General features: G+C 38.3%; 1 protein-coding gene across 5 annotated transcripts in view; it reads left to right on the forward strand.

Moving 5' to 3' along the window:
* Window positions 1-24578, forward strand: part of RAD18 (RAD18 E3 ubiquitin protein ligase) — a 118153-nt gene that overhangs the window by 19745 nt on the left and 73830 nt on the right. For 4 of the 5 annotated variants that reach the window (XM_060307521.1, XM_030840668.2, XM_060307520.1 and 1 more), the window contains exons 3-5: window positions 11597-11658; window positions 12834-12904; window positions 22989-23326. In XM_060307521.1, the coding sequence (XP_060163504.1) occupies window positions 11597-11658; window positions 12834-12904; window positions 22989-23326 (471 nt within the window). The remainder of the gene's footprint in view (window positions 1-11596; window positions 11659-12833; window positions 12905-22988; window positions 23327-24578) is intronic. The other variant, XM_060307523.1, reaches the window with a different exon arrangement.

Below are 24578 nucleotides of genomic sequence, written 5' to 3' on the forward strand. Positions count from 1 at the left end.
GATTTCTCCACGCCATCACCAACGCTTGTTATTTTCTTTTCTTCTTTTTTTTTTTTGATAGTGGCTATCCTAACAGATGATGTCATTATGGTTTTGATTTGCATTTCCTCCATGATTAGTGATGGCGACGATCTTTTCATATACCTGTTTGCCATTTGTATGTCTTTGGAGAAATGCCTTTTCAAGTTCTTTGCCCATTTTTAATCAGATTACATGTTTTTTTGTTATTGAGTTACAGGCGTTTGTTGTATGTTTTGATATTTTTGGATATTAACTCAGGTATATGGTTAGCAAATATTTTCTTATGTTTCATAAGTTGTTCTTTTCTTCTGTTGATTGCAGAAGCTTTTTAGTTTGATGAAGTCCCACTTGTCTATTTTTGCTTTTATTGCCTGTGCTTTTGGTATCATATCCAGGAAATCATTCCTAAGACTAATGTTATGAGGCTTTTTCCCTTTATTTTCTCCAGGCAACTTTATAGTTTCAAGTCTTTATTCTTTTACAGTGGAAATCCAGTTTTCCCAGCACTATTTGTTGAAGAGACTGTCCTTTCCCCATTGTGTACTCCTGGCACCCTTTTCAAGGACCATTTGACTGCATATGTGTGGGTTTATTTCTGCATTCTCTATTCCATTGGTGTACATTCCTGTCTTTATGCTAATACCATATTATTTTGATTACTGTAGATTTGTAATATGTTTTGAAGTCTGGAAATGTGAGACCTCTAGCTTTGCCTTTCACATTATTTTGGCTATTCAAGGTCCTTTGTGGTTCCATATGAATTTTAGAATTGACTTACCTGTTTCTGCAGAAAATACCATTGGTATTTTGATAAGGATTGCATTGAATCTGTGGATTGCTTTTGTTAGTATGAGCATTTTAACAATGTTAATTTATCCAGTCAGTGAACATGGAAGTGTCTTCTGCAGTTTCTTTCAGCAGTGTTTTATAGTTTTCAGTGTACTTGTCTTTTGCCGCCTTGGTTAAGTTTATTCCTAATTATGTTATTCTTTGTGATGCTATTGTAAATGCGATTGTTTTCTTAATATCTTTTCTGGATTGCTAGTTTTAGAAGTGAAACTGACTTGTGCATTTTGATTTCGTATCCATCAACTTCGCTGAATTCATTTATTAGTTCTAACAATTTTTCTTGTGGTATCTTTAGAATTTTCTACATATAAGATTATGTCCTCTGTGAACTGAGATAATTTTACTTCTTCCTTTCTGATTTGGATGTTCTTTATTTTTTTTTAACGTTTAATTGCTCTAGGTAGGACTTCAAGTACTATGTTGAATAGAAGTGGCAAGAGTGGGCATTGTTGCCATGCTTCTGATCTTAATGGAAATCATTGGGTATGATATTAGCTGTGTGCTTTTCATAATGGCTTTTATTATGTTGAGGTAATTTCCTTCTAATTTTGTTGCGTTTTTTTTTTTTATCATGTAAGGGGGTTGAATTTTGTCAGATGCTTTTTCTGCATCTATTGTGAGATGATCATATGATTTTTATCCTGGTTCTGTTAGTGGTGTAGCACATTGATTTTGTGTGTGTGTGTGTGTGTGTGTGTGTGTTTTTGCGGTACGTGGGCCTCTCACTGTTGTGGCCTCTCCCGCTGCGGAGCACAGGCTCCGGACACGCAGGCTCAGTGGCCATGGCTCACGGGCCCAGCCGCTCCGCGGCATGTGGGATCTTCCCGGACCGGAGCACGAACCCGTGTCCCCTGCATCAGCAGGCGGACTCTCAACCACTGCGCCACCAGGGAGGCCCACATTGATTTTTGTATGTCAACCTATCCTTGCATCCCAGGAATGAATCCCACTGGGTCATGGTGATGATGCTTTTAATGTGTGGTTGAATTCAGTTTGCTAATATTTGTTGATGATTTTTCATCAGGGATGTTGGTCTGTAGTTTTCTTGTAATGTCTTTGGTATCAGAATAATGCTTGCCTCATAAAATAAGTTTGGAAGTGTTTCCTTCTCAATTTTTATGAAATGTTTGAGAAAGATTGGTGTTAATTCTTTTAATGTTTGGTAGAATTCTGCGGTGAAGCCATCTGGTTGTAGGCTTTTCTTTGTTGGCAGATTTTTGATTACTGGTTCAGTCTATGCACTAGTTTCAAGTCAGTTCATATTTTCTATTTCTTCATGAATCAGTCTTGGTACGTTCAACTTGTTCGTATATATTGTTCACACTAGTCTCTTTTAACTCTTTCTATTTCTGTGGCGTCAGTTTTAATGTCTCCTCTATCATTTCTGATTTTATTTACTTGAGTCTTCGTTTTTTCTTAGTCTGGTTAAGGGTTTGTCAGTCTTTTCAGGAACCAACTCTTAATTCCATTGATTTTTTTTTTTCCTATTCTCTTTTGTTTATTTCTGCTCTAATCTTTACTATTTCCTTTCTTTCAGTAACTTTGGGCTTAGTTAGTTCTTTCTCTAGTTCCTTGGTATGTAAAGTTAGGTTTTTATTTGAGATTCTTTTTCTTGTTCTTAGTGTAGCCATTTACTTCTATAAACCTCCCTCTCAGTGGTGCTCTTGCTGCATCCCTTAAGTTTTGGTGTGTTGTGATTTCATTTTTTAAAACATTTTCTGATTTCCCTTTTCATTTCTTCTTTGACCTATTGCCTGTTCGGGAGTGTGTTAATTTCCACATATTCGTGAATTTTCCATTTTTTTCTTCTGCTATTGATTTCTAGTTTCATTCTGTTATGGTCAGAAAAGATACTTGATGTGATTATTTTCTGACTCAACATGTAATCTCTCCTGGACAGTGGTCTGTGTGCACTTGAAAAGAATGTGTGCTCTGCTGATGTTCTGTATATGTCTATTAGATGGCTTTGGTTTATTGTATTGTTTAAATCCTCTGTTTCCTTATTGATCTTCTGTCCTATCCATCATTGAAAGTTGAGGCATTGAAACCTTCTACTATTATTGTTTTGCTATGTGTTTCTCTAGTTCTGTTGGTGTTTGCTTTGTGTGTTTGGGTGCTCTTTTATGGTGTCCTATAAGTCTCTTAGGCTTCTTCTTTCTTTTTCCTTTTTGTGCCTATGAATGAATAATTTCAAATGACTTGTCTTTAAGTGCATTGATTCTTCTGCTTGATCAAGTCCACTGCTGAGCTCTTCTGTTAAATTTTTCATTTCGGTTTCAAGTATCCCCTGCTTTTCAAAAGTTTGCTTTATAACACTTCCCTTTTATGAAAGACCTACATTAGGACCAATTTCCATTAACCAAAAGAAATCTGAAGAGGATTTTCACTTTTACAAAAAAAAGGCAAAAGGTGAAAATAGCCTTCAGTATTTTTTTTGAATGAACTGTAATAGAAGTGGTGTGCACCCTGAACAGCGAGAGTGGCACCCCTGGCAACTATACTCAGCATCGCAGCATCAAGCTGCCATAGCTTTGAACTGTCTGTGAGTATCTGTGTTTCATGTTGCTTTATTTTGTGCATCTTCACTTTTTCACTTTATGCCATTTTGGCTTATGAAAGTTTTCACAGGACCAGTCAACTTTCAGATGGTGGGGGAAACCTGTATTATATTCTTCATCTCCAGAATTTCTGTTTGGTTCTCTTTTGTGTTTTATGTCTGTGCTGGTACTTTCGTTTTGTTCATGAATCATTTTCCTTAGTTCATTGAGCATCTTTATGATGGTTATTTAAAATTTTTTGTCAGGTAATTCATACACATCTGTTTTTTTAGGATTAGTTTCTGGAGATTGGCCATGTTTTCCTGTTTCTTTGTATGCCTTGTTACTCTGTTGGGATCCATGCATTTGAAAAAACAGTCACCTTGTACAGGATTTACAGACAAGCTTCCTATAGGGAAAGCCAGATGTTCCTGCACTAACTCACAGCCAGCCCAGCTAGAGATTCTGGGGACCTCTTAAACCTTTTCTGTGGATGGGTCTTCTCTAGACTTATGAGTATAGTTAGAGATGTTTTGCTGGTTTCTTTTTTCATTACTGTGTAATCTTTTGCTGCTTCTTGTATCTGTGGTACTTCAGAGTATTTGGAATTGCAGCAAACTGCCCAGCTTTTTTTGTTCCTAGCGGCCCCCATGCACTAGAGTATGCCAGGTCCCATCAGAAGTCCAAGTCAGGCAAGGTAGAAGCAGTCCCTGGGGCAGCCCCTTGGAAAGCTGAAATACTGGTTGCATCCTTCTCTCTTCTCTTTCTCTCCAAATGAGAAGCCACTGAGTTATATCGGCCTGCATCTGTATTGTGGGTCCTCTGGAGCAGTGTCCCAGCTCTTTTTTGTTCTCGTTAGTCTCCAGGCATTTAGAGTATGACAGGTCCCTTCAGTACTGTGAGTTGGGTGAGATAGACACAAGTCCCTTGGGCAGCCCCCTGGAAAGCTGGAACGTTGGATGCACGTTCTTCCCCAAGAGAAGCTGAGAGGTGGGAATTTCTCCTGCCTGCTCCCAGGGGAGGGGTAATGGTGAATGAGTGACTACTCGTGCAAACCGTCACCTTTGTTCTCAGCCACTCCAACCTGGTCCCCTTTCTTGTCAGTGATTAGATTCAGGCAAGATGGAAACCAGTCCCTGGGGCAGCCACATGAAAAGTCTGAACATTTCATATGTGTTTCAGTCTTCTCTTGCTCCCTCCCCCGGAGTATGGAGTGTCTTTCTGATTATGTGGTGCTGAGCCAGGGGTAGGAACTCTGGCAAGTGAGGGCCACAAGTTTTCTACTGGCTTTGATGTGGCTGGTTTTGTGCTTGCCTTGGGGTATAGGAGCATCTTAACTAGTATCTGGCTTTCTCACAAAGGGAATTGGTTTATGTATTGTTGTTGATTTGTGTTTCCATGGGAAAAGTAGGGTCTGGCTTCCTGTTCTGCCATCTTGCTGACATCACCCACTTTCTATGGCTAATTTATTCATATACTAAGGTATGACATTCTGGGGTGTGTACTCAATGCCCATGCATTTAGTGAGGTTCCTCCAACCTGCCTGCTAGAAATTTCATGAACTCTTGACGCTTTGTTACCTCTCCAGTTATTGTTCTTTCCCTGGAAGTTGATCTTTGTTTGGCCTTATGGATTTTCACGCCCATGTATGTGCAGATTTGCCTACAGTCATAGAATTGAATGGATTTGTATTCATATTTCTGGAGGTCTTTCTGTATGTAGCATCTTTCTTTCTGGTACTCTGCCCTACAAATTCTAGCTACCTGGATTGCCCTGAACTCTGATCTTTGTTTCTTCAACTAGCAAGACTGATGGGCTTTTGGCTTTCCTCCCTGCACGGTGGTCCAAAGTCTGAAAATTTAGAAAGAGTTGTTTTATATTTTCCCTTGGTATTTTAGTTGTTTACAGAAGGAGGGTAATTCTGGATATTGGTTACTTTCTCCTGGACAGAGATGGAAGTCTACTCTATATATTTTAATTATGTCATTTTAGGGAAGAAAGACTTGACTTTTTATGAAATCAGTGAACTCAGCTGAAAAATTAACCTTTACTTCCATTCTTTTTTTTTTTCATGTTTCTTTGTCACATACAGTTGTCACTGATGTCATTCTTTATCTAAGAGGAATTCAGTGGAGAATACTTCCAATAAAGATAATTTATTTTATGAGCACTTATTTTTCATACTCTACCTGTCATGATTCAATAGGCATTCTACTAATCATCAGTTGTCACAGGTTCCCTCAAGACTAAAAGTTGCTCTGGATCTGTAATTGTTTTAATGACACAAAAGCCCCCAGAGTTTAGTAGAAGCCAGACTTAGCTATCGTGTTCTGCTATCATCCTGGATTGACTAGAATTGGTGACCCAGAATCCTAGCCATTTTGCTGTTCCTTTCCTTAAACATTTCAGGATTTGTCATTTTAAATTTAAATTTATTCGGTTTTCCTATGTTAGCTTTTTGGGTGTAGGTAGTGAATACTGCATTTGCATATCTGCTGCTATTAAGGTTTGAGTGGGGTGCAGTGGCAGAATGCAGGACAGTTAAATTGATCGAAATTCATGCTATTAAAGAGGGAGAGGGCCTGGACTTAACTCCAATCCATAAAACACCATTAAGTGAGAATGTTCTCACTAATAGATTCATCTGCTTAAGTGCCAATTTACTTTGCACTTTTTCTGACTTGAAAATGGAAGATGCTCAAAATATTTACTGCTAGGTGAAATCATTGGCTTTTAGGCACTGTTAAATTACTACTATTTTAAAGATGGACCAGCAGTCATTTTTCTTTTTCTTTTGTGGATTTTTGACTCACAAAATTAATTGAGGCTTGTGTTGTAATAAAAAGCAATTTAGGGCTTCGCTGGTAGCACAGTGGTTAAGAATCCACCTGCCAATGCAGGGGACATGGGTTCGAGCCCTGGTCCGGGAAGATCCCACATGCTGTGGAGCAGCTAAGCCCGTGTGCCACAACTACTGAGCCTGCGTGCCTAGAGCCCGTGCTCCACAACTAGAGAAGCCACCTCAATGAGAAGCCCTGCACCGCAATGAAGAGTAGCCCCTGCTCCCCGCAACTAGAGAAAGCCCATGCACGGCAGCAAAGACCCAACACAGCCAAAAAAAAGCAATTTAATTTTACTAAAAAAAAAAAGTGAAATGTGAAATGTTCCGTTTACTGACTTTTTCTAAATTAAGAGGCAATGTAAGATTCTTTTAGGCAAATAGTCAGTGTTATTCTTCTTTATCATTCTTATGAGGCAGCACTGTGAAGCAAGACGGGAGAAAAGAGATAGTTACACATACAGAAGGGACATATAGTTATGCAGAACTGCCCTTATGGAGATGCTGGAGTGCTGGTTGTTAGTTGGAGGGATGTTATTCTCTTATCAGCTAACTGGTCACTTAACACTGGACTTGGAGGCAGAGGCCAGCTTTCTCAGCTTTGAAAGGATCCTTCGAAAGCATCTCCTATACCAGATGTTCCTGCACTAACTCACCAGCCAGCCCAGCTAGAGATTCTGGGGACCTCTTAAACCTTTTCTGTGGATGGAACTGGATTTTCTTTTTTTAATTGGACACTTTAGAATTATTTTTGACATGGTTCATTTTCTCATAAAATCCTTAAGATCACATGCAAAATGGATTGGCTTAAGTTTTAGAAACTTGCTTTTTACTGTCAGGATGCTATGCTCTTCTGATATATGAAAGCCAGCAGATGGCTGCATCCTGTTTGAGATTAGAAATACCTCCTTCCCCAGGCTTGCTTGCCTCTTTGAAACTACCCTTTATTTCACTGTTTTATTCTTCCCTCCCCGACCCTATACACATGGCTCATAGTTGGGCTTTTGGGTGGAAAAACAAACTTCACAGGTGATTTAAATAAAGCCAGCTAGAAATACACGGTTCAAAGTTGTTCAACTGCTCTACTTTGATTGAAATATCATGGTTGCTCACTAGAGAATAAATTATGCTGGTCTGCAGTTCACCAGTACATACTTAGTAGTAGACTGGTAGGTTGAAATTAAGCCAAGGGCTTGATCCACTTTGGACTAGTGTCTGGTTCTCCATGTTTGGAAAGAAAACACGTATAAGATTATGCAGAAGAGAAAGCAGTAGCCTCATTTTACATACTCTGATACAAGTGATCCTATTAATTAAGTACATATTGGTATTACATAGGTATATATAATAAGTGCTTCTTATAAGCAAATTATAAATATTTTAAATAATTAATTAGAAATATGTTAAAAGCTCGGACTCTGGTACGTGCCTTTGCCACCTATTAATTCCATAATCTTGGGCAAGTTGGTTAAGCTGTATACTGCGTTTTCCTTCTTGTAAAATGGGACTAATAGTACCGACCTCAGGGTTGCTGTACGGATTGAAAGTGTTAATACAGCTACCATGCTTAAAACAGTGCACAGTAAGTACACAATGTTATGTTAAATCGAATGAAATTGCCAATATTTGTCCTTTTTTGACTTACCAAAAGTTTCATATGGTTCAATCTAGTACAAAAACATATTAATTAAAAAAAATAATTGTTGTTCAATCAGAATCACATATTATGGACGTGATTTACTGATCAAAATCCATTGGATCGGTATGACTGGGGATAGAGCCTGGCAACTAAACTAAAGCCAACAATAATCTCTGCAGGTGACTCAGATGAGCAGCCAGGTTTGGGAATTCTTGACTTACAGTATCACTCAGGAGACTTTATATACTGTGGAGAGAGTAACATTGATAGTCAAGAGAATGAGTATAGAGAGGAAGTTTGCCTCAGGATGAATCATATTTCAGGTCTCATCTGCATCTGATTTAGGTGATATTTAGATGAGAGTTTGGCCTTCAGACTTTAGAGTTGATGTTGGGATGAATTACGACTTTTGGGATTGGTGGGATGGGGAGAATGTGTTTTGCATGTGAGAAGGACATGGATTTTGGGGGTAAGGGGTGAAATGCTATGGACTGAAGTGTGTTCCCCCCCACCCCAGAATTCATAAGCCCTCAGCCCCAGTTTGATGGTATTTGGAGGTGGTGCCTTTGGGAGATGCCCCTGATAGTGGGATTAGTGCCCTTATAAGAAGAGATGTAGAAAAATTAAAAAAAAAACAAGAGCTGTAGAAAGCTTGTTCTTTCTTCTCTGGCCATAACAGGACACAGTGAGTAGGCAGCTGTTTATAGGCCAGGAAGAGAGTCCTCACCACAAACCTATGATACTGGCACCTTGATCTTGAACTTCTAGCTTCCAGAACTGTGAGAAAAGAAATTCCTGTTGTTTAAGCAACCAGTCTGTGGTATTTTTTATGGCAGGCAGAGCTAAGACACCTAATTCCTCCCTCCAGTCCTTTGTATCACTGCTGTCATTCATTTTACTTACACATAAGCATATGTATATTTACATAAGCATAAATAATCTAATTTGCTGCTATTATTATTTTGAACAAACTATTGTCTGTTACATCAATTAAGAATAAGAAAAAAAGGTTTTAATTTTACCTGTACTTACTCCTTCTGGAATTGCTCTTCTTTTCTGTATGTGGATCCAAGTGTCTGGCTTATATTATTTTTCTTTTCTCTGAAGAACTTCTTTTTTTAACGTTTCTGGCGATGTCAGTCTACTGGGAGCACATTTCCTTAATTATTGTTTGTCTGAGAAAGTCTTTTATTTCTCTTTCACTTTTGAGGGATCATTTTGCAGAATATAAAATTCTAGGTTGGTGGGTTTTTTCTCTCTTGCTTGCATGGTTTCTGAGAAATCAGATTTAATTCTTAACCTTTGCTCATCTGTAAGTAAGGTGTTGTTTCCCCTCTGGCTTTTTCCAAGATTTTTTCTTTATTTTTGATTTTCCACAGTTTGAATGTGATATACCAAGTTGTGGGGTTTTTGGCATGTTTCCTGCTTGGTGTTCTTTTAGCTGCTTGGATCTGTGGTTTGGTGTCTGACAATCTGAGGGAAATTCTCAGTCATTAATGCTTCAAATATTTCTTGCTTTCTTTCTCTTTTTCTTCTGTTTCTGGTATTGTTATTACGTGTATGTTACACCTTTTATAGTTGTCCTGCTAAAAAATGTTCTTGAATATTGTTCTGTGGATTTTTTTTTCCAATCTTTTTTCTTTTTGCTTTATAGCTTTGGAAGATTTTATTGAGATATCCTCAAGTGCAGTGATTTTTTTTCCCTCAGCTGTGTCCTGTCTAGTAATGAGCACATGAAAGACATTTTTCATTTCTTCTACAGTTTCTCATCTCTAGCATTTCTTTTTTTGATTCTTCCTTAGAATTTTCACCTCTCTGTATACATTACCCATTTCTTCTTGCATGTTGTCTACTTTGTCCAGTAGAGCCCTTAGCATCTTAATCATAGTTGTTTTAAGTTTCTGGTCTGATAATTCCAACATTCCTGCCATATCTAACTATGCTAATGATGCCTGCGGTTTCTTCAAACTGTGTTTTTTGCCTTTTAGTATGCCTTATAATTTTTTCCTCATAGTGGGACATGATGTACTGGGTAAAAGCAAGTGTAGTAAATAGGCCTGTAGTAATGCGTCATGAGATTGGTGGGGGCTGGGTAGTGTTCTATATTCCTACAATTAGGTCTGTCTCTTAGTGAGCCTGTGCCCTGGACTGTGAACTTCACAAGTGGTTCTCAATTTTTTACCCCCTTAGGTGGGACAGGATGGCTAGAGGTAGCTGAAGTTGGTTATTTCCCATCCCCCAGGTTAGCTGGGCTCTGGTAATAGCCCAATAGAATAGGCTCCAGTAAAACTGTTTCTCTTGAAGTTAGGCCTTGTTAAGAAGAACAGAGTGCTCTTGTGTATTTCAAAATGATTTACTTTTCCTCCTCTTCCTGCAGAAGAACTCGGGAATTTTTCTCTTACAGTCACTGTGAGAACCTGGTAGAACCCTTGGAGCAAAAACTCACATAACTGTCAGGCCTCCCCTCCCCAGTGTCTGGGTCCCCATTGAGTTTTTAACTCTCAGACTTGTCCACACTGAGCCTCCGGCAATTGGTCAATTACAGTTCAGATTTTCCTACGCCAACAGTGGTTCCAGCAGAACCTCTTTCTCTGGTTCCCATGCAAGTTTCTGCTCTGGTACGTTGTATTTCTTTGTATCCATCCTGTCTGTCTCTTCAGTTTTGGAGGCAGCAGTTTACCTCATAAGGTCACTTCTCTGATGGATCTAGGAAGGATTATTGATTTTTTAGTTTGTTCAGCTTTTTACGGGTTATTAGATGGAGTGATGACTTCCACGCTCCTTACGTGCCAAACTGGAAGTCCTCGTTCATTTTGCTTTGCTTCCCCAAAGAACTTCACTTGTTGCCTGATCTTTCTTTTTCATAATGTGTTTCATTGTTCCTGGGTGCTCTTACTGAGGCTGGCATGACTTGTTCACTTCCAGGATGTCTGTACCGGAAATCCTACTGCCTCCTTCTCCTTAACTAAACTGAATCCTTTAATGAGGCCCCCTCACTAAGGTGAATTTGTGCCAATAGCAAATGGTACCAGTAAGGTACCATTGTATTAGTCACATTTGGGGAGATGATTTTATGCTGCTTTGGGTGTGAAGAATTAGTTCGTGCCAATTTCCACTTAAATTGTTAAGACTTAATACATTGTCCTTAATACACTGAATTGTACTGTAATTGCCTCACGCTTTTTTAATTCCTTGAGGTCAAGAATCTTCCCTCTTTCCTTAGTGTCTGCCACAAAAGTATTTGTAAAGTGTGGGATGAAGGGTATCATTTACAGAGTTAGGATGTAGAAATCCCTAATTTGATCATCCAGGTATATATTATTTCTTAACACATGTATAGATCTTATTTCAAAATTTATATTTTAGAATGTTAGGCAGTGGAGATATCTGACATCCTAGGTCTTACGTATATGTTTCCTTCATTTTACAGATGGAAGATACAGAGAGTGATACATGTTGCTTATAGAGTTGTGATATGCTAGGGACTCATAATTATTATCATTTGATATGTTTCCCTTTTCTAAAAATGCTATTTAATCATATTTGCAAATGTGTAGAGATAGAGTAGAGGTACTAGAATTTTGAGATTATAATGATATACCTTAGATGATGGAAATATTCTAGGGTTTAAGTCAGGTTTTGTTAGAAGTCAGAATCCAATAGTCTTATACAGCTTAAGTAATTTATTATGTTGCATTTGTGTTTTTGCAGACTGTTCTCTTTGTATAAGAAAATTTCTGTCCTATAAAACACAATGTCCAACTTGCTGTGTGGTGAGTTTTTCTTTTCTTTTTTTCCTTTAAACTAAGTGGTGCAGATATTTCTGCTTCATGTATACACAAAAGCCCAGGGAAGATGTATAATTATTGAATTAAGCTATATCAAAGACAATTTCAGAAAGGACTTATAAAATACATATATGGAGAACTGGGCTTTGTTCCACTTTTCATAAAGATTTCTGATAACCTAAATGTATTTTAGGAAGAAAAAACTAATTTTAAGATCAGGACACTTTAAATCTTATGAACTGTGTTTTTATGGCTCCTCACTTTTTATAATTTCTCAACTTGGGTAGAAAATCTGATGGTAGGATCATTTATCTGCAAAAGATTGATGTTTAAGTATTTGTGCAGAAGGCAGATTCAGCTTAACTGGCCCCTTACCTCTTTCCCAAACCAGACCTTCAGGGAAAACACCAAGAAACTTGTTAAAGTTTCTGAAGCATTTTATGTAGTGGAAATAGGTGAAAAGGTATGTAAAAAGGGAAGGTAAACATAAGTAGGAATAAAGAAAGAAGAAAAAGAGATAGTAAGGTCTGATAGAAAGGACACTGGGGCTAATTAAAGGGTTTGGGTTCTAGTTTGGTGCCTCTGGTAGGTGCATCGTGTCAGGATGTCACTGAACTTGTTTGGCTCCCAAGTCTAAGCTCTTTCCAACTAGGGATGCTGCTGTCATCAAGATGGTATCATCACAGAGATAAAGTGTATGCCATTTACGCTAGATAGCTACTGGGTTTATCGTTTTCCTCTTGCAGTCTTGAACACCAATCTTGTTTTAAAAGTCTCTTTGAGCACCTAAGGCTCTCGTGTTATTACTTTAAAAGAGCATCTCTGTTCTGCTTTTCAGGAGACATTTTTGGGAGAGCTGAGTGCTGGCATTTTGAAGAAGGATTCTTGCTCATGTTAGGTTTTATCTTAGTACAGAGTACATATGTTTTTACCAGATGCTTTGGAGAGCTTTTAAACAGACTTCCAGTCAGCAGATAGTGATTCACTGTTTTAAAATTCCGTATTAGTATGAGATGAATGAACTTTATTTTGAGGTTTCCCTGGAAGACTTAGTGGGATGGGGAATCTCAGGAGGATGAGACATACGTTTTCAAAACCAAGATTATGACAAGTTAATTATTGTTTCTGACCTTTTTCTATCTGTTGTTTTTCTTTTCCAGACAGTCACAGAGCCGGACCTGAAAAATAACCGCGTATTAGATGAACTGGTAAAAAGCTTGAATTTTGCACGGTATGATTTTCTTTTGTGACTAATCCCTAACTGCTTTTGCCTTTTATATGTGTCCATCCCTTTACTCTGTGCACTTTTCGGGATTAGGGAATGCAGGGCTGCATATTTGGGGGTAAAAGAAGGGATGCAACAACAGTCATTAATCACATATGGACAATCTAATCATAATAGGATTTTCTTCCTTTACCTAACAGAAAGTCTCCTGTTATGAAAAACAAGAGTTAAAATGTAGATTTGGGCACTTACTTTCGAGTATTTCAGAAATACTTCAGCTTTATCTTTTATTTTCCCTGCCCCAGCATTAGAATCAACCATTTTCCCAAGGAGCCCTGGGTCCTTTTATTGGAGAATGGCATTTAGAAATCAGGATCTGGAGCTGGGTATGCTCATTGTTACTGGGATGTCATTGCTTCTAAACCCTCTCAGTGGACAGAGCTGGGTAGCATATGCATGTGTATGTGTACACACATATATGTATAATAGTTTCTGTGTCATATATTAATCCATTAATTCTTAATCCGATTTGCTCAGCATGTGTAAAATGATGTGTAACATGAAATGTGTGATTGCTGGTGCTTTATAAAGTGTAGCTTTACTTCTTAACTGTCAAATGTATGATGGTGATAGTCAGTGCTCACCCAGAGGGATTTAAAAAGGCATGTTTTATCAGACAATATCTTGAATTATTTTTAGTTTTAATCATGCAAGCCAAGCAGGAATTTTTGGAGTTTTTATTAGGAACATATTGTGTTTAGTTAATGGTTAGGTGGCCACATACTTAAGTACATGAATTCCAAGCTTGTTGGGACATTCTTGGAGGTTCATCACATTACTTCTAAAAATGTAAAGAGATTTCTTCCAGTAGAATTGCACATTTTTTCATTGGTTTGCATACTAAAAATGATCAGATTTAGTACTCTGAACTCGCCTAGTAAGGCATTTTAGAAATCAGCTGGTTGGTTATTTCCCTAGGGAGAGTCATAAGAAGGTGGTATACTTTCCTAGATTAAGACACTCTGAGAATCTCTGGTGCTGATAATTAAAGTGATTGCTTTTCTTATTTTAAAGTCCTTCACCAGTTAGATATTGAAGTTGGTAAGAAAAGATGGAGACATGTATTTAAAAAGGAATTGATCAGCTGTCTGCTTTTCTCTGAGGCAGCAAAATTGTATCTCATGGCTTATTTTTTCCTCAGCTGGTATTGAAAGCATAACAGCCTCCCTGCTAGGAAAAAGGGACTGTTACGAAGAACTGCATCTGTTTGTTGAAGATAAATGATCAGCATCTTTGGGTTCATAGACCCTTTGGTAACTTAAAGGGAGGCCTTGGAATGATTGTGCTCTCTCCTTCTCGCCTCCCTCCCCAAAGAAATAGGCTATTTAAATATTCTTTGTAGTGGGTGTGGCGGGGTAGGAAGCATTCTTTGTAGATTTGGGACAGATTTTATCATTTGTTTCTCCCTCTGTTTGCCTTCTTGGAATTGCTTTATGGGGAACATTTCTTAGACATTTGTCATATCTAAAGTGCTGTGGTACTTCATTTGCAAAATTAGTAGGGTTGAAATTCAACGTAATCGGTTTAATTACTTGTTTGAAATGTGGTTTAGATCAGTGAGGGAGGAAGTTTAATTTTATGAGTAAAATGTAAGTCATTTATATTGTTTATTGATTTTATTTCTTCCTGTGCTTCCCATCTGTCATTACCATTTTATGATATTATGATTTTTAAAAATTTAATATTCTAAACTGAATAACAAAAGAGTATTGGAAATAATTCCAGAGGTCTTCAGGCACGAGGCTGACACGCAGATCTTACATTTTCTTCTAACTTTTGCCCTTTATTTTCAGGAAACAAGTGTTTTGTTTTCTTTTTTCCCTTGACTCTTTTTTTTTTTTTTGCGGTACGCGGGCCTCTCACTGCTGTGGCCTCTCCCGCCACAGAGCAACAGGCTCCGGACGCGCAGGCCCAGCGGCCACGGCCCACGGGTGCAGCCGCTCCGCGGCATGTGGGATCCTCCCGGACCGGGGCACGAACCCGTGTCCCCTGCATCGGCAGGCGGACTCTCAACCACTGTGCCACCAGGGAAGCCCCCCTTGACTCATTTTTATTTAAAATAATGTTCTTAAGAAACTGTTGTATTGGACAAAATTTATTTAGAATATTGTTGTCCAAGTGGAACATCATTCTTTTTTTATTTTAAATGAATTTATTTATTTATTTTTGGCTGCGTTGGGTCTTCGTTGCTGTGTGCGGGCTTTCTCTACTTGCAGTGAGCAGCGGCTACTCTTCGTACGGTGCGCGGGCTTCTTACCATGGTGGCTTCTCTTGTTGCAGAGCATGGGCTCTAGGCGTGCAGTGCGGGCTCTAGAGCACAGTCTCGGTAGTTGTGGCGCATGGGCTTAGTTGCTCTGTGGCATCTTCCCGGACCAGGGCTCAAACCCATGTCCCTGCTTTGGCAGGCGGATTCTTGACCACTGCGCCACCAAGGAAGTCCCTGGAATGTCATTCTTGACCTAAGCAAGAAAATGTTGTTTCTGTATTTTTGCATAGCAGCCAGTCTACATGTATATTATATGTTTTTACAAATTGAGAGTACAGAGCGTTATTTATTGCTTTGCATGTATATTATATTTTTTTAGAAATTGAGAGTATAGAGCATTATTTATTGCTTTGGTTTATCCACCATCAAGGTATGAATTTTTCTCCAGGTACTTTTTCCAAGTTTAAAAATTTAAACAGGGACATCCCTGGTGGCACAGTGGTTAAGAATCCGCCTGCCAGTGCAGGGGACATGGGTTCGAGCCCTGGTCCAGGAAGATCCCACATGCCGCAGGCAGCTAAGTCTGTGTGCCACAACTACTGAGCCTGTGCTCTAGAGCCCGCGAGCCACAACTGCTGAGCCCACGTGCCACAATTACTGAAGCCCGTGTGCCTGGAGTCCGTGTTCCACAACAGGAGGAGCCACTGAAATGAGAAGCCCGTGCACCACAACGAAGAGTAGCCCCCTCTCGCCGCAACTAGAGAAAGCTTGCGTGCAGCAATGAAGACCCAATGCAGCCAATAAATGAATGAATGAATGAATAAATAAATAAATAAATTTAAACAGATGATAATGGATAATTCCCTTAGCATCTCACAAGAGTATGTAGAGTATAATTTCACCTTTCCTTATGGTATAGTTTAAAGCATACTGGGTTTGGGTTCAGGCAGAATTAGGTTGCAGTCTTGACCCTACTAGTTTTGATATGAGTGTGATGAAGATATTAATCCTTTTTGGCTTCTATTCCACATCTGAACAATGGGAATAATATTGTTGACACTTTGAAGAATTGTAAGGATTAGAAATGAAGAGATATATTAAAAGATATATAGCATAGTACTGTATCTGGAACAAAGGAACCTAAGAAAAGATTCCTATCATTACTATCTATATATTTTATCTATTTATATTGTGGTGCCCTGTTATACATATGTGCGTGCCCTAAGGAGCTAATGAGACCTTGTGCTTTGGTGGGCCTCTGCCTGTTTGACCAAATGGTCCTAGACTGCCGTTTGCATGTTCCAGATTAGAAGAGATACTTTCAGGGACATTTACTAGTTGCCAAAGTCCATGGACTTGATTGCATGGATTTTATGACTGCCCATGTCTACCCAGAGGCCTGTTTTCTCTTTTGATTCTTAGCCACATTCTGAAGAGGTAAAGTTATTGTATAGTTAACAAATGGGGAAGATTTTCCTGTATTTTATTGTCACAGTTATTCTGAAAGTCCATAATTCATCCAATTTGAATGTCTGTGAGGAATGCTGTTAGGCGTTATAATGCCAGCTCACTTTAATATACAGGAGTGATGGAAAGTGAAGGAAAAATTAGCAATTCAGACTGAGTATCAATTTTGGAATTAATATTTTCACACAGCTCATTTTTAAGGTATGTGAATTGCCGTAAACAGTCTCATGGTTTTAAATACCAGTTGTACGTTCATGGCTTCCAGATTTATATATCAGCTAGATCTCTCTCCAGGACATCATCGTCACATATCCAACTGCTTATCTCACACCTCTGCTTGGACCCCTTAAAACCAGAACTAAACTGATTCCCTCTGCTGCTCCCCAGGCCCCACTCCCAATCTGCTGCTCCCACAGTCTCGCTCGTGTCAGTAAATGGCAGCTCCCACCTCTGTCCCTCAAGGCCAAAAAACCTTGGGGTCATCCTTGACCCCACTCTTTCACACTTAGTCTGTCATTCCATCAGTAAGTCCCATTGGTTCTATCTCTGCTCTCCTTCCAAAATCTGACAACTTTCCCTCACTATGCCAATCCTGTTCAAGCCAGCATCAGCCCAGATACGGTGATTACTTCTTAGTGGCCTTACCTCTGCTTTTGTCCCCTTACAGTCCTTCTGAGGGCAGCAAGCAAACCGATCCTTGAAAATAAAAAGTAGGTCATACTGCATGTCGCTCAGATGTGGTTTCCTATCTCATTTGGAGCAGAACCCCAAGTCGTCTCAATGGCAGTCCTCTGGGCCCTTCAGAGTAGGCTCCCTGACTTCCTTGCCTGCTTCTCTCCCCCAGGTCAATTAGCTCCAGTCACACTGGCCTTCTCCCTGTTTCTCAAGCATGTTAATCATACTCTGACCTTAGAGACTCTGCTTACTGTTATTTCTAAGTGAAAGTGTTTCCCTAGATGTCCACACAGTTTAATCCTCTACTTTCTTGAGCTGTGTTTTTCATAGGCATCTTCTCAGTGAAGTCTTCTGTGACCATCCTGTAAAGAGTATCAAGCTTATCCTCTCCGAATTCATGGCTTCATCGGCTTCCTTTTTTTCATAGTAATTTTCACATATGTTGTGGGTGTCTATTCTCTCTTCCCTTACTATAGTGTAAACTTCATGAGGACAGAAACTATTTTGTTCTCTATTATATTTCCACTGCTGAGATTAGCAGGCACCTGAAGAAGTTAATGAATTTTAATTTTAGCATGGGGCATAATTTTATTATTGCAGTGGTGCAACTGTCTGCCACATTCTTTATTGGCATGTGTTGAAGTAAGAGATCAAATTGGAAGACTAAAATTTGTCTCAATTGTGAATAAAAGCAAAAAGGAGTTATCTCTAGGGTAGACACTTAGCTGAAAAGGTATACTTGTGTAGCAGCATGGAAGTGATTTATCAGTGATAGTTTTATCCATTAGTTGGAGAGTGTGTCTTTTACTTTGTCATAACGAGATGAAAGCTTTTCTCAGAACCTTCTTTGTACCAAATCCATATCCTAGAAGAAAAAGAGACTTAATGATTGTGGTTCTCTACTTTTACTTTATTTCTCTTTCCTCGCAAAGATGAAGATCCTGAATTTTTTTTTTAACCTTTCTCCCACTGTAGCTTTTATTTATTCACTTTCAAACTTTTTATTGTGGAAAAGTTCAAATATATATAAAAATAGAGAACATGGTGTAATGACCCTCAGGTACACATCACCTTCCTTAAACATTTATCAGCTTATGGACGTTCTTGATCTTCTACACATCTACTCACCCTCTCTCAACCCTGATTATTCATTTAAAAATATTTAATAGTAATGTTGAAAATAGTAGATATGCCTATTAGTCTAAGGACATATTTAAAACAATCAAAGCATTCAGATTATGACTGGCAATTAAATATAATATAAAGCAGGATATCTTGTTGTAAATAGAGTTTTTGTGGATTTCTGTAAAACTGTAAAGCAGAATAAGATATTTACTGCTTTTTTCTTTTTGTATTATTTCCTGCCCAGTGAAGTAACTAACCCCGAGGTGTTATGAGTGTTAATAGAGTAGTTTTATTGACTTCAGGCCAACAGAGAAAGGGAAATTCAGTAAAAAAGTATGTCGTTGTGGTAAGCATTTGGTCTTTTTCTGAATCTTTTGAATTCAAGTGATAGTATATGGATTATATTTTCCCTGTTTCCATATTGATAGACACTTGGGCTGTTTCTGGTTTTTGTCTATTATGAATACTACTGCTGTGAACATTCTGGTACATATCTTTTGGCATGTATTTCTTCTGGCATATATCTAGAAGTGTAGTTGCTCGGGCAGAGACTAGGCATTCATTTATTTGCTGGTATCTTTAAAGCTAGTTTCCAAATGGTTAAAACAATTACATTTCTACCGTGAAGTATGAGAGTTCCAGTTGCTCCATAGCCTCACCAACAGTTGCTATTCCTGGTCTTTCTAGTTGTAGCCTTTCTCATTAGTGTATCAGTGAGATTTTGAAAAATTATTGTTACTATTTTTATTTTTACTATTTCTTGATTTTTTAAAACTGTGGTAAAATTTACATATAATGAAATACATACAGTAAGTTTGAATTTTGATCATTGAATTTTGAAAATCATACATCTGTGTCATTACCATCATAGTCAAGATACGGAACATTTCCATACCATGACTTCTTTATTCTGCTTCTAGTCAGTCCCACCCCCATAGACCATTTGGGTTTCTATCATCATAGATTGTTCTTAAAGTTCATGTAAGTGGAATCATATAGTATACGTTTATTCTTTTCTTTTGCTTCACATAATATTTCTGTTATTTGCCTATGTTATTGCTTGTGTCGGTATTTTCTTTTTTACTGCTGAATAGTATCCATTGTATGAATACGCACAGTGTGCTTATCTATACCTCTGTTGATGAATTTGAATTGTTTCCAGTTTATGGCTAGTATTGTAAAAGCTCCTGTGAACATTTGTGTGCAGTCTTTGTGTAGGCATCTATTTTCATTCTTTGGGTATATATCCAGGAATGGAATTGCAGGCTTATAGGGCAGATGTATATTGAACTTTATAAGGAGTTGGCAAACAGTTTTCCAGTTGGATTGGACCACAGTGAATTTCAGTTGCTCCACATCCTGGTTAATATTTGGTACTGTTAGTCCTTTTATTTGTAAGTATTCTATTGGGTGTGAAATGGTAACTCATGGTGGTTTAATTTACATTTCCTGATGACTAGTGTACCTTTTCATGTGCTTATTGACTCTTCTTTTTATCTTTGGTGAAGTGTCCTGGTTTCTTAGCCAATTTTTAAAAATTGCATTGTTTGTCTTTTTCTTATTGATTAGTGGTTCTTTATGTATTTTGGTCAAATATATTTTCCTTCCTGTCTGTAGCTTGCCTTTTCATTTTCTAAGGGTGTCGTTTGATGAACAGACATTTTAATTTTGAAGTCCAGTCTATTGTCTCTCTCTTTTTCTTTCTTTCTGTCTCTTTCTGTGTCTCTTTCTCTTTTTTATAAAATGATTATAACTTTTTTTTAATCCTGCCTAAGAAATCTTTGCCTACCTCAGGTCATAAAGATTTTTTCATATGTTTTCTTAGAATTGTGGTTTTAGCTTTTATAGGTAGGCCTATGAACCTATTCAAGTTAATTTTTAGGTATGATGGAGGCAAGCGTCAGGATTCATTTTTTTCTCAGCAGATATTCATTTGCTCCAGCCCCATTTATTAAAAAGACTCACTGTATTACCACATCAGTTTTCTTTTGGTTAGTGTTTGCATGGTACATCTTTTCCCACCGTTTTTTCCCCAATCTTCCTGGGTCTTTATATTTAAAGTGTTTTCTTTTAAACAGTATATAGTTGCATCTTATATTTTAATCCAGTCTGATAAGCTTTGTGTTTTAACTGGAGTCTGTATCCATTACATTTAATCGATTACTTGCTCTCTGTTTCTTCTTTGTCCATTTGTTCTTTTTAAAAAATTATTCCTTTCCTGTCCTTTTTTTGACTATTTTATCTCAAGTTTTGGCATTATACTTCTTAGTGTTGCTCTTTTTAGTTTTTACTGAACAAATTGCAAAATACATCCTTAACGTATTATAGTACTAACCATAAATTAGTACTTTTATCATGTCCTGAACAATGCAAGAATTTTATAATATTTTTACATTATCTTAATGTCTCTTTTTTGCTATGTTAGAGTTATTTTACTTCCATGTATGTTATGAATTCCACAAGCCATTGCTAGTGCTTTTTAAAAGTCAATACTCTTGAATTTAACCACATATTTACCTCTTCTCAAGCCTTGCTGACATTTTTTTGTGCTTACTTCTACGATTATTTTCCTTAAGCTGAAGAACAGTTCTTGTAGTAATTCTTGTCTCTTGGTGAGGAATTCTCTTAGCATTTGTTTGCTTAAGAATGTATTTTGCTTTCATTTTGGAAGAATATTTTCAATGGGAATAGAATTCATCTGTGTTTTTTTTCCTGTACTTTTTGAAAACTAAATTTTAAAATAAATTTATTTATTTATTTATTTTTGGCTGCATTGGGTCTTTGTTGCTGCACGCGGGCTTTCTCTAGTTATGGCGAGTGGGGGCTACTCTTTGTTGTGGTGCGCGGGCTTCTCATTGCGGTGGCTTCTCTTGTTGAGGAGCACAGGCTCTCGGCGCACAGGCTTCAGTAGTTGTGGCATGTGGGGTCAGTAGTTGTGGCTTGAGGGCTCTAGAGCGCAAGCTCAGTAGTTGTGGCGCACGGGCTTAGTTGCTCCGCGGCATGTAAGACCTTCCCCGACCAGAGTTCGAACCCGTGTCCCCTGCATTGGCAGGCAGATTCTTAACCACTGTGCTACCAGGGAAGCCCTCCTGTACTTTTAAGATGTCATTCTGTTATCTTCTTGCTTCCATAGGTTTTGTTGACAAGTCAATGATATTTCTTACTGTTATTTCCCTAGAGCCATGGTTCTTAACTGAGACTGATTTTGCTTTCTCTTTACCTCTTCCCCCAGGGAACATGTGGTGATATCTGTTTATGTTTTGGTTGTCCCAACCTGGGGCAGGGGTGTTAATGCTATTGATATTCCTACAAGGCACAGAACAGTCTCTTAGAGCAAAAAATTATTTGACTCACAGTGTCAATAGTGCCAAGGTTGGGGAACTGTGCCTTAGGGGTAGTTTACAAGGTTGTTTGGTTGTTTACAAGATTTCTCTGGTTGTTTGCAAGATTTTCTCCTTATTCTTTCATTTTTCAGCTGTTTGATTATCATGTGCCTAGGTTTCATTTTCTTTGTTTTATCCTTTTTTGGGATGGGTTTTAATTCCCTCTTACAGCACAGAATTTTAAAAATTCATTTGTCTATTATTTTCTTCTTTTTTCTTTATTCATCATGTCTCAATCATATTTCTTTTGAAGTTCTTCTAATGCCACTCGGATCACCTGGATCTGCTTCTAATGACTATTTTATCTCTTGATTAGTAGCTAATTTCTCTGCATGTCTAGTAATTTTTAAATGTTTGTTGAATGTGGATGTAATGTTATAGAGGCTGTGAATTACCTTCCTTTGAAAAATGTTGAATTTTGTTCTGACATGCAGTTAAATTACTAGCTCTTCACTTTCATTCTGTCAAGGTTTGGATTAGTTTTTTGTTAGATTTGGTCTATTTCACTTTTGTTTCTATTTCTAGAGTGTGGTCCTTCCCTGGCCTTTGTAGGGTTTCAGCTGAACGTCTAGGGTCTTTACCAAAATCTCTCAGCTTTGGCTGGGCTCAAACTCTAACAGCTTTCCAGCATTGGCCTTTAGAATCTCAGCTTCCCGGCATCTGCTTCCTGCCGGGCCTCCTATGGCTTCGTCTTATGCTTCTCCAGCCCTGGAGATGATCAGGAATTGATGAGCATTTCTCAGCAGACTTTTAGGGTATTCTGTGGCTCCTCCCTGCCCAGCACCCTGTCCCTCCAGTCCTAGTGATCTTTGCCCAGAGCTCTAATCTCTGTTCCTTCCACCGTGTTGACTATAGTCCATGCTTACAGACAGTTTTATATGTTCTGTTTAGATTTAAAATTATTTATGGCTGGAGAGTAAGTCTCATATGAGCTATTCTTTGTGACCAGAATCTGAAGTCCTCCCATTATCTTTTATAGACAGATGAACTGCTTTTAAAATCAGATTTATTGCTTTGTAGTTTAGTCTAGAAGAAACACTGGTTTTGTTGTCATTGTAGAGTAAGTTCTGTATTTCGTAGAAACAAGTGTTGAGAGCACAGCTTATGTCAGTTAGGTTATTATGTATACAGAAGTTGAGGTCTTAATTAACTGTTATGTTTTCTTTGCTTCAAGGAATCATCTGTTGCAGTTTGCCTTAGAGTCACCACGCATCTCTTCTGCTTCCTCCTCTTCAAAGAACCTTGCTGCCAAAGTGCACACTTCTGTAGCCTTCAGACGTTCATTAAAGCAAGAAAGCAGGCTAATGGAGAACTTCTTGATTAGAGAAGCTGGTGGTTCTGTGTCAGAGTTGCTGATAAAAGAGAATGAAAGCAAATTCAGCCCTCAAAAAGAGCTGAGCTCTTCTGCAAAGACCAGAGGGACACCTTCCGTAGAAAAGTCAGCTCCGGGTTTCTCAGAGGCTAGTGTTCCTGAGACACCCTCTACATCGGCCTTGAAAGAAGTTACTAAAGGTAGGAAATTATTTTCACATGTTTGTTTTCTTACTTAAGAGAAATCTTCTCATCCCACATGACATAATATATAAGCAGCATTTTTGAGGGGGAAGGAATGGGAAAGGGTAGACCCACTTTCATCTTGTAACAGCCTCAGAGATGGATGTAGGCAGTGCTTCCAGATGTGTTCTCTTTCTGCCTCATAGAATAGGAATTCAGGCTGATGGCTGGAAAAGTGAAGCTGTTTTAATTAGTTCGTACTTCACGTATGACATACCTTTCTGCTTTTCAGCTTTTCATTCCCCCCTCATCCTTTATATCAGTTCCAGTTTAACCTTAAAGAGCTCATTTTATCTTAAGATATCAGCACTTGAACACTTCCAAGCTGTTCTGAGTGGCATTTATAGCCTTAGACAGTTTGACCACTCCCTTAGCTGTCTGACCTTATTTCTCACCTCTCCCTCTCAAAATCCTTCTGCCATAGCCAAGCTGATCTCCCCACTATTCCTAGAAAACACTCGGGCATCGGAAGAGTGCAACGTGCAGGCCAGATTTGGCTTGTCACCCGTTTTTGTAAACAAGACTTCACTGGAACACAGCCACGTCCATTTGTTTACCTGTTGTCTATGGCTGCTTTCATGCTACCTGCCATGGTTCATTGGCTGTGACAGAGACCATCTGGCCCCCAAAGCCTAAAATCTTTACTACCTGCCCCTTTGCTAAAAATGTCTGCCAACCCTGTTCCACCTTTCCAGACTCTATCCAGGTCTAACCATTCTTTGGTTATGTTACATAGTAGTGATTTCTCACATTACTAAAGTACTACAGCACTTGTTTTCTGGACTGTTTTGTGTATAGTTGGCTTAACTTTTTGATGACTAGGTCAGCTTGTTTATTCTCTTGTTTCCATGTCTTCTTGCCAGTGGAGTTCAGAGCACCTTTTAGGTAGAAATTCTGTCTTAGATATTTTTGGTACGCCCATACCACACACAGTGCAGGGCTGTTAGTGGTTACTAAACTTAGGTTGAAATTAGTTTATTAGTACTCAAGTGTTTAAATTTCATATGGCTATGTGAATTTTTTACTTACATTTCCTAGGATATCTTATCTTTTTCAATTTTTTTTTTATTAATTGCCACCTCTTATTATATGTTTTTAAGTTGATAACATTTTCCCTGTAGCAGAACCTTTTTTCCAAGCGAAATCTTGCAGTGAACCATAGCATACAAAGTGGATAAAATCGGCCTTGCCCCATTAGAGTGGATTTGGA

This window comes from Globicephala melas, chromosome 11 (genome assembly GCF_963455315.2).
Source record: "Globicephala melas chromosome 11, mGloMel1.2, whole genome shotgun sequence".
NCBI classification, from domain to species: Eukaryota; Metazoa; Chordata; class Mammalia; order Artiodactyla; family Delphinidae; genus Globicephala; species Globicephala melas.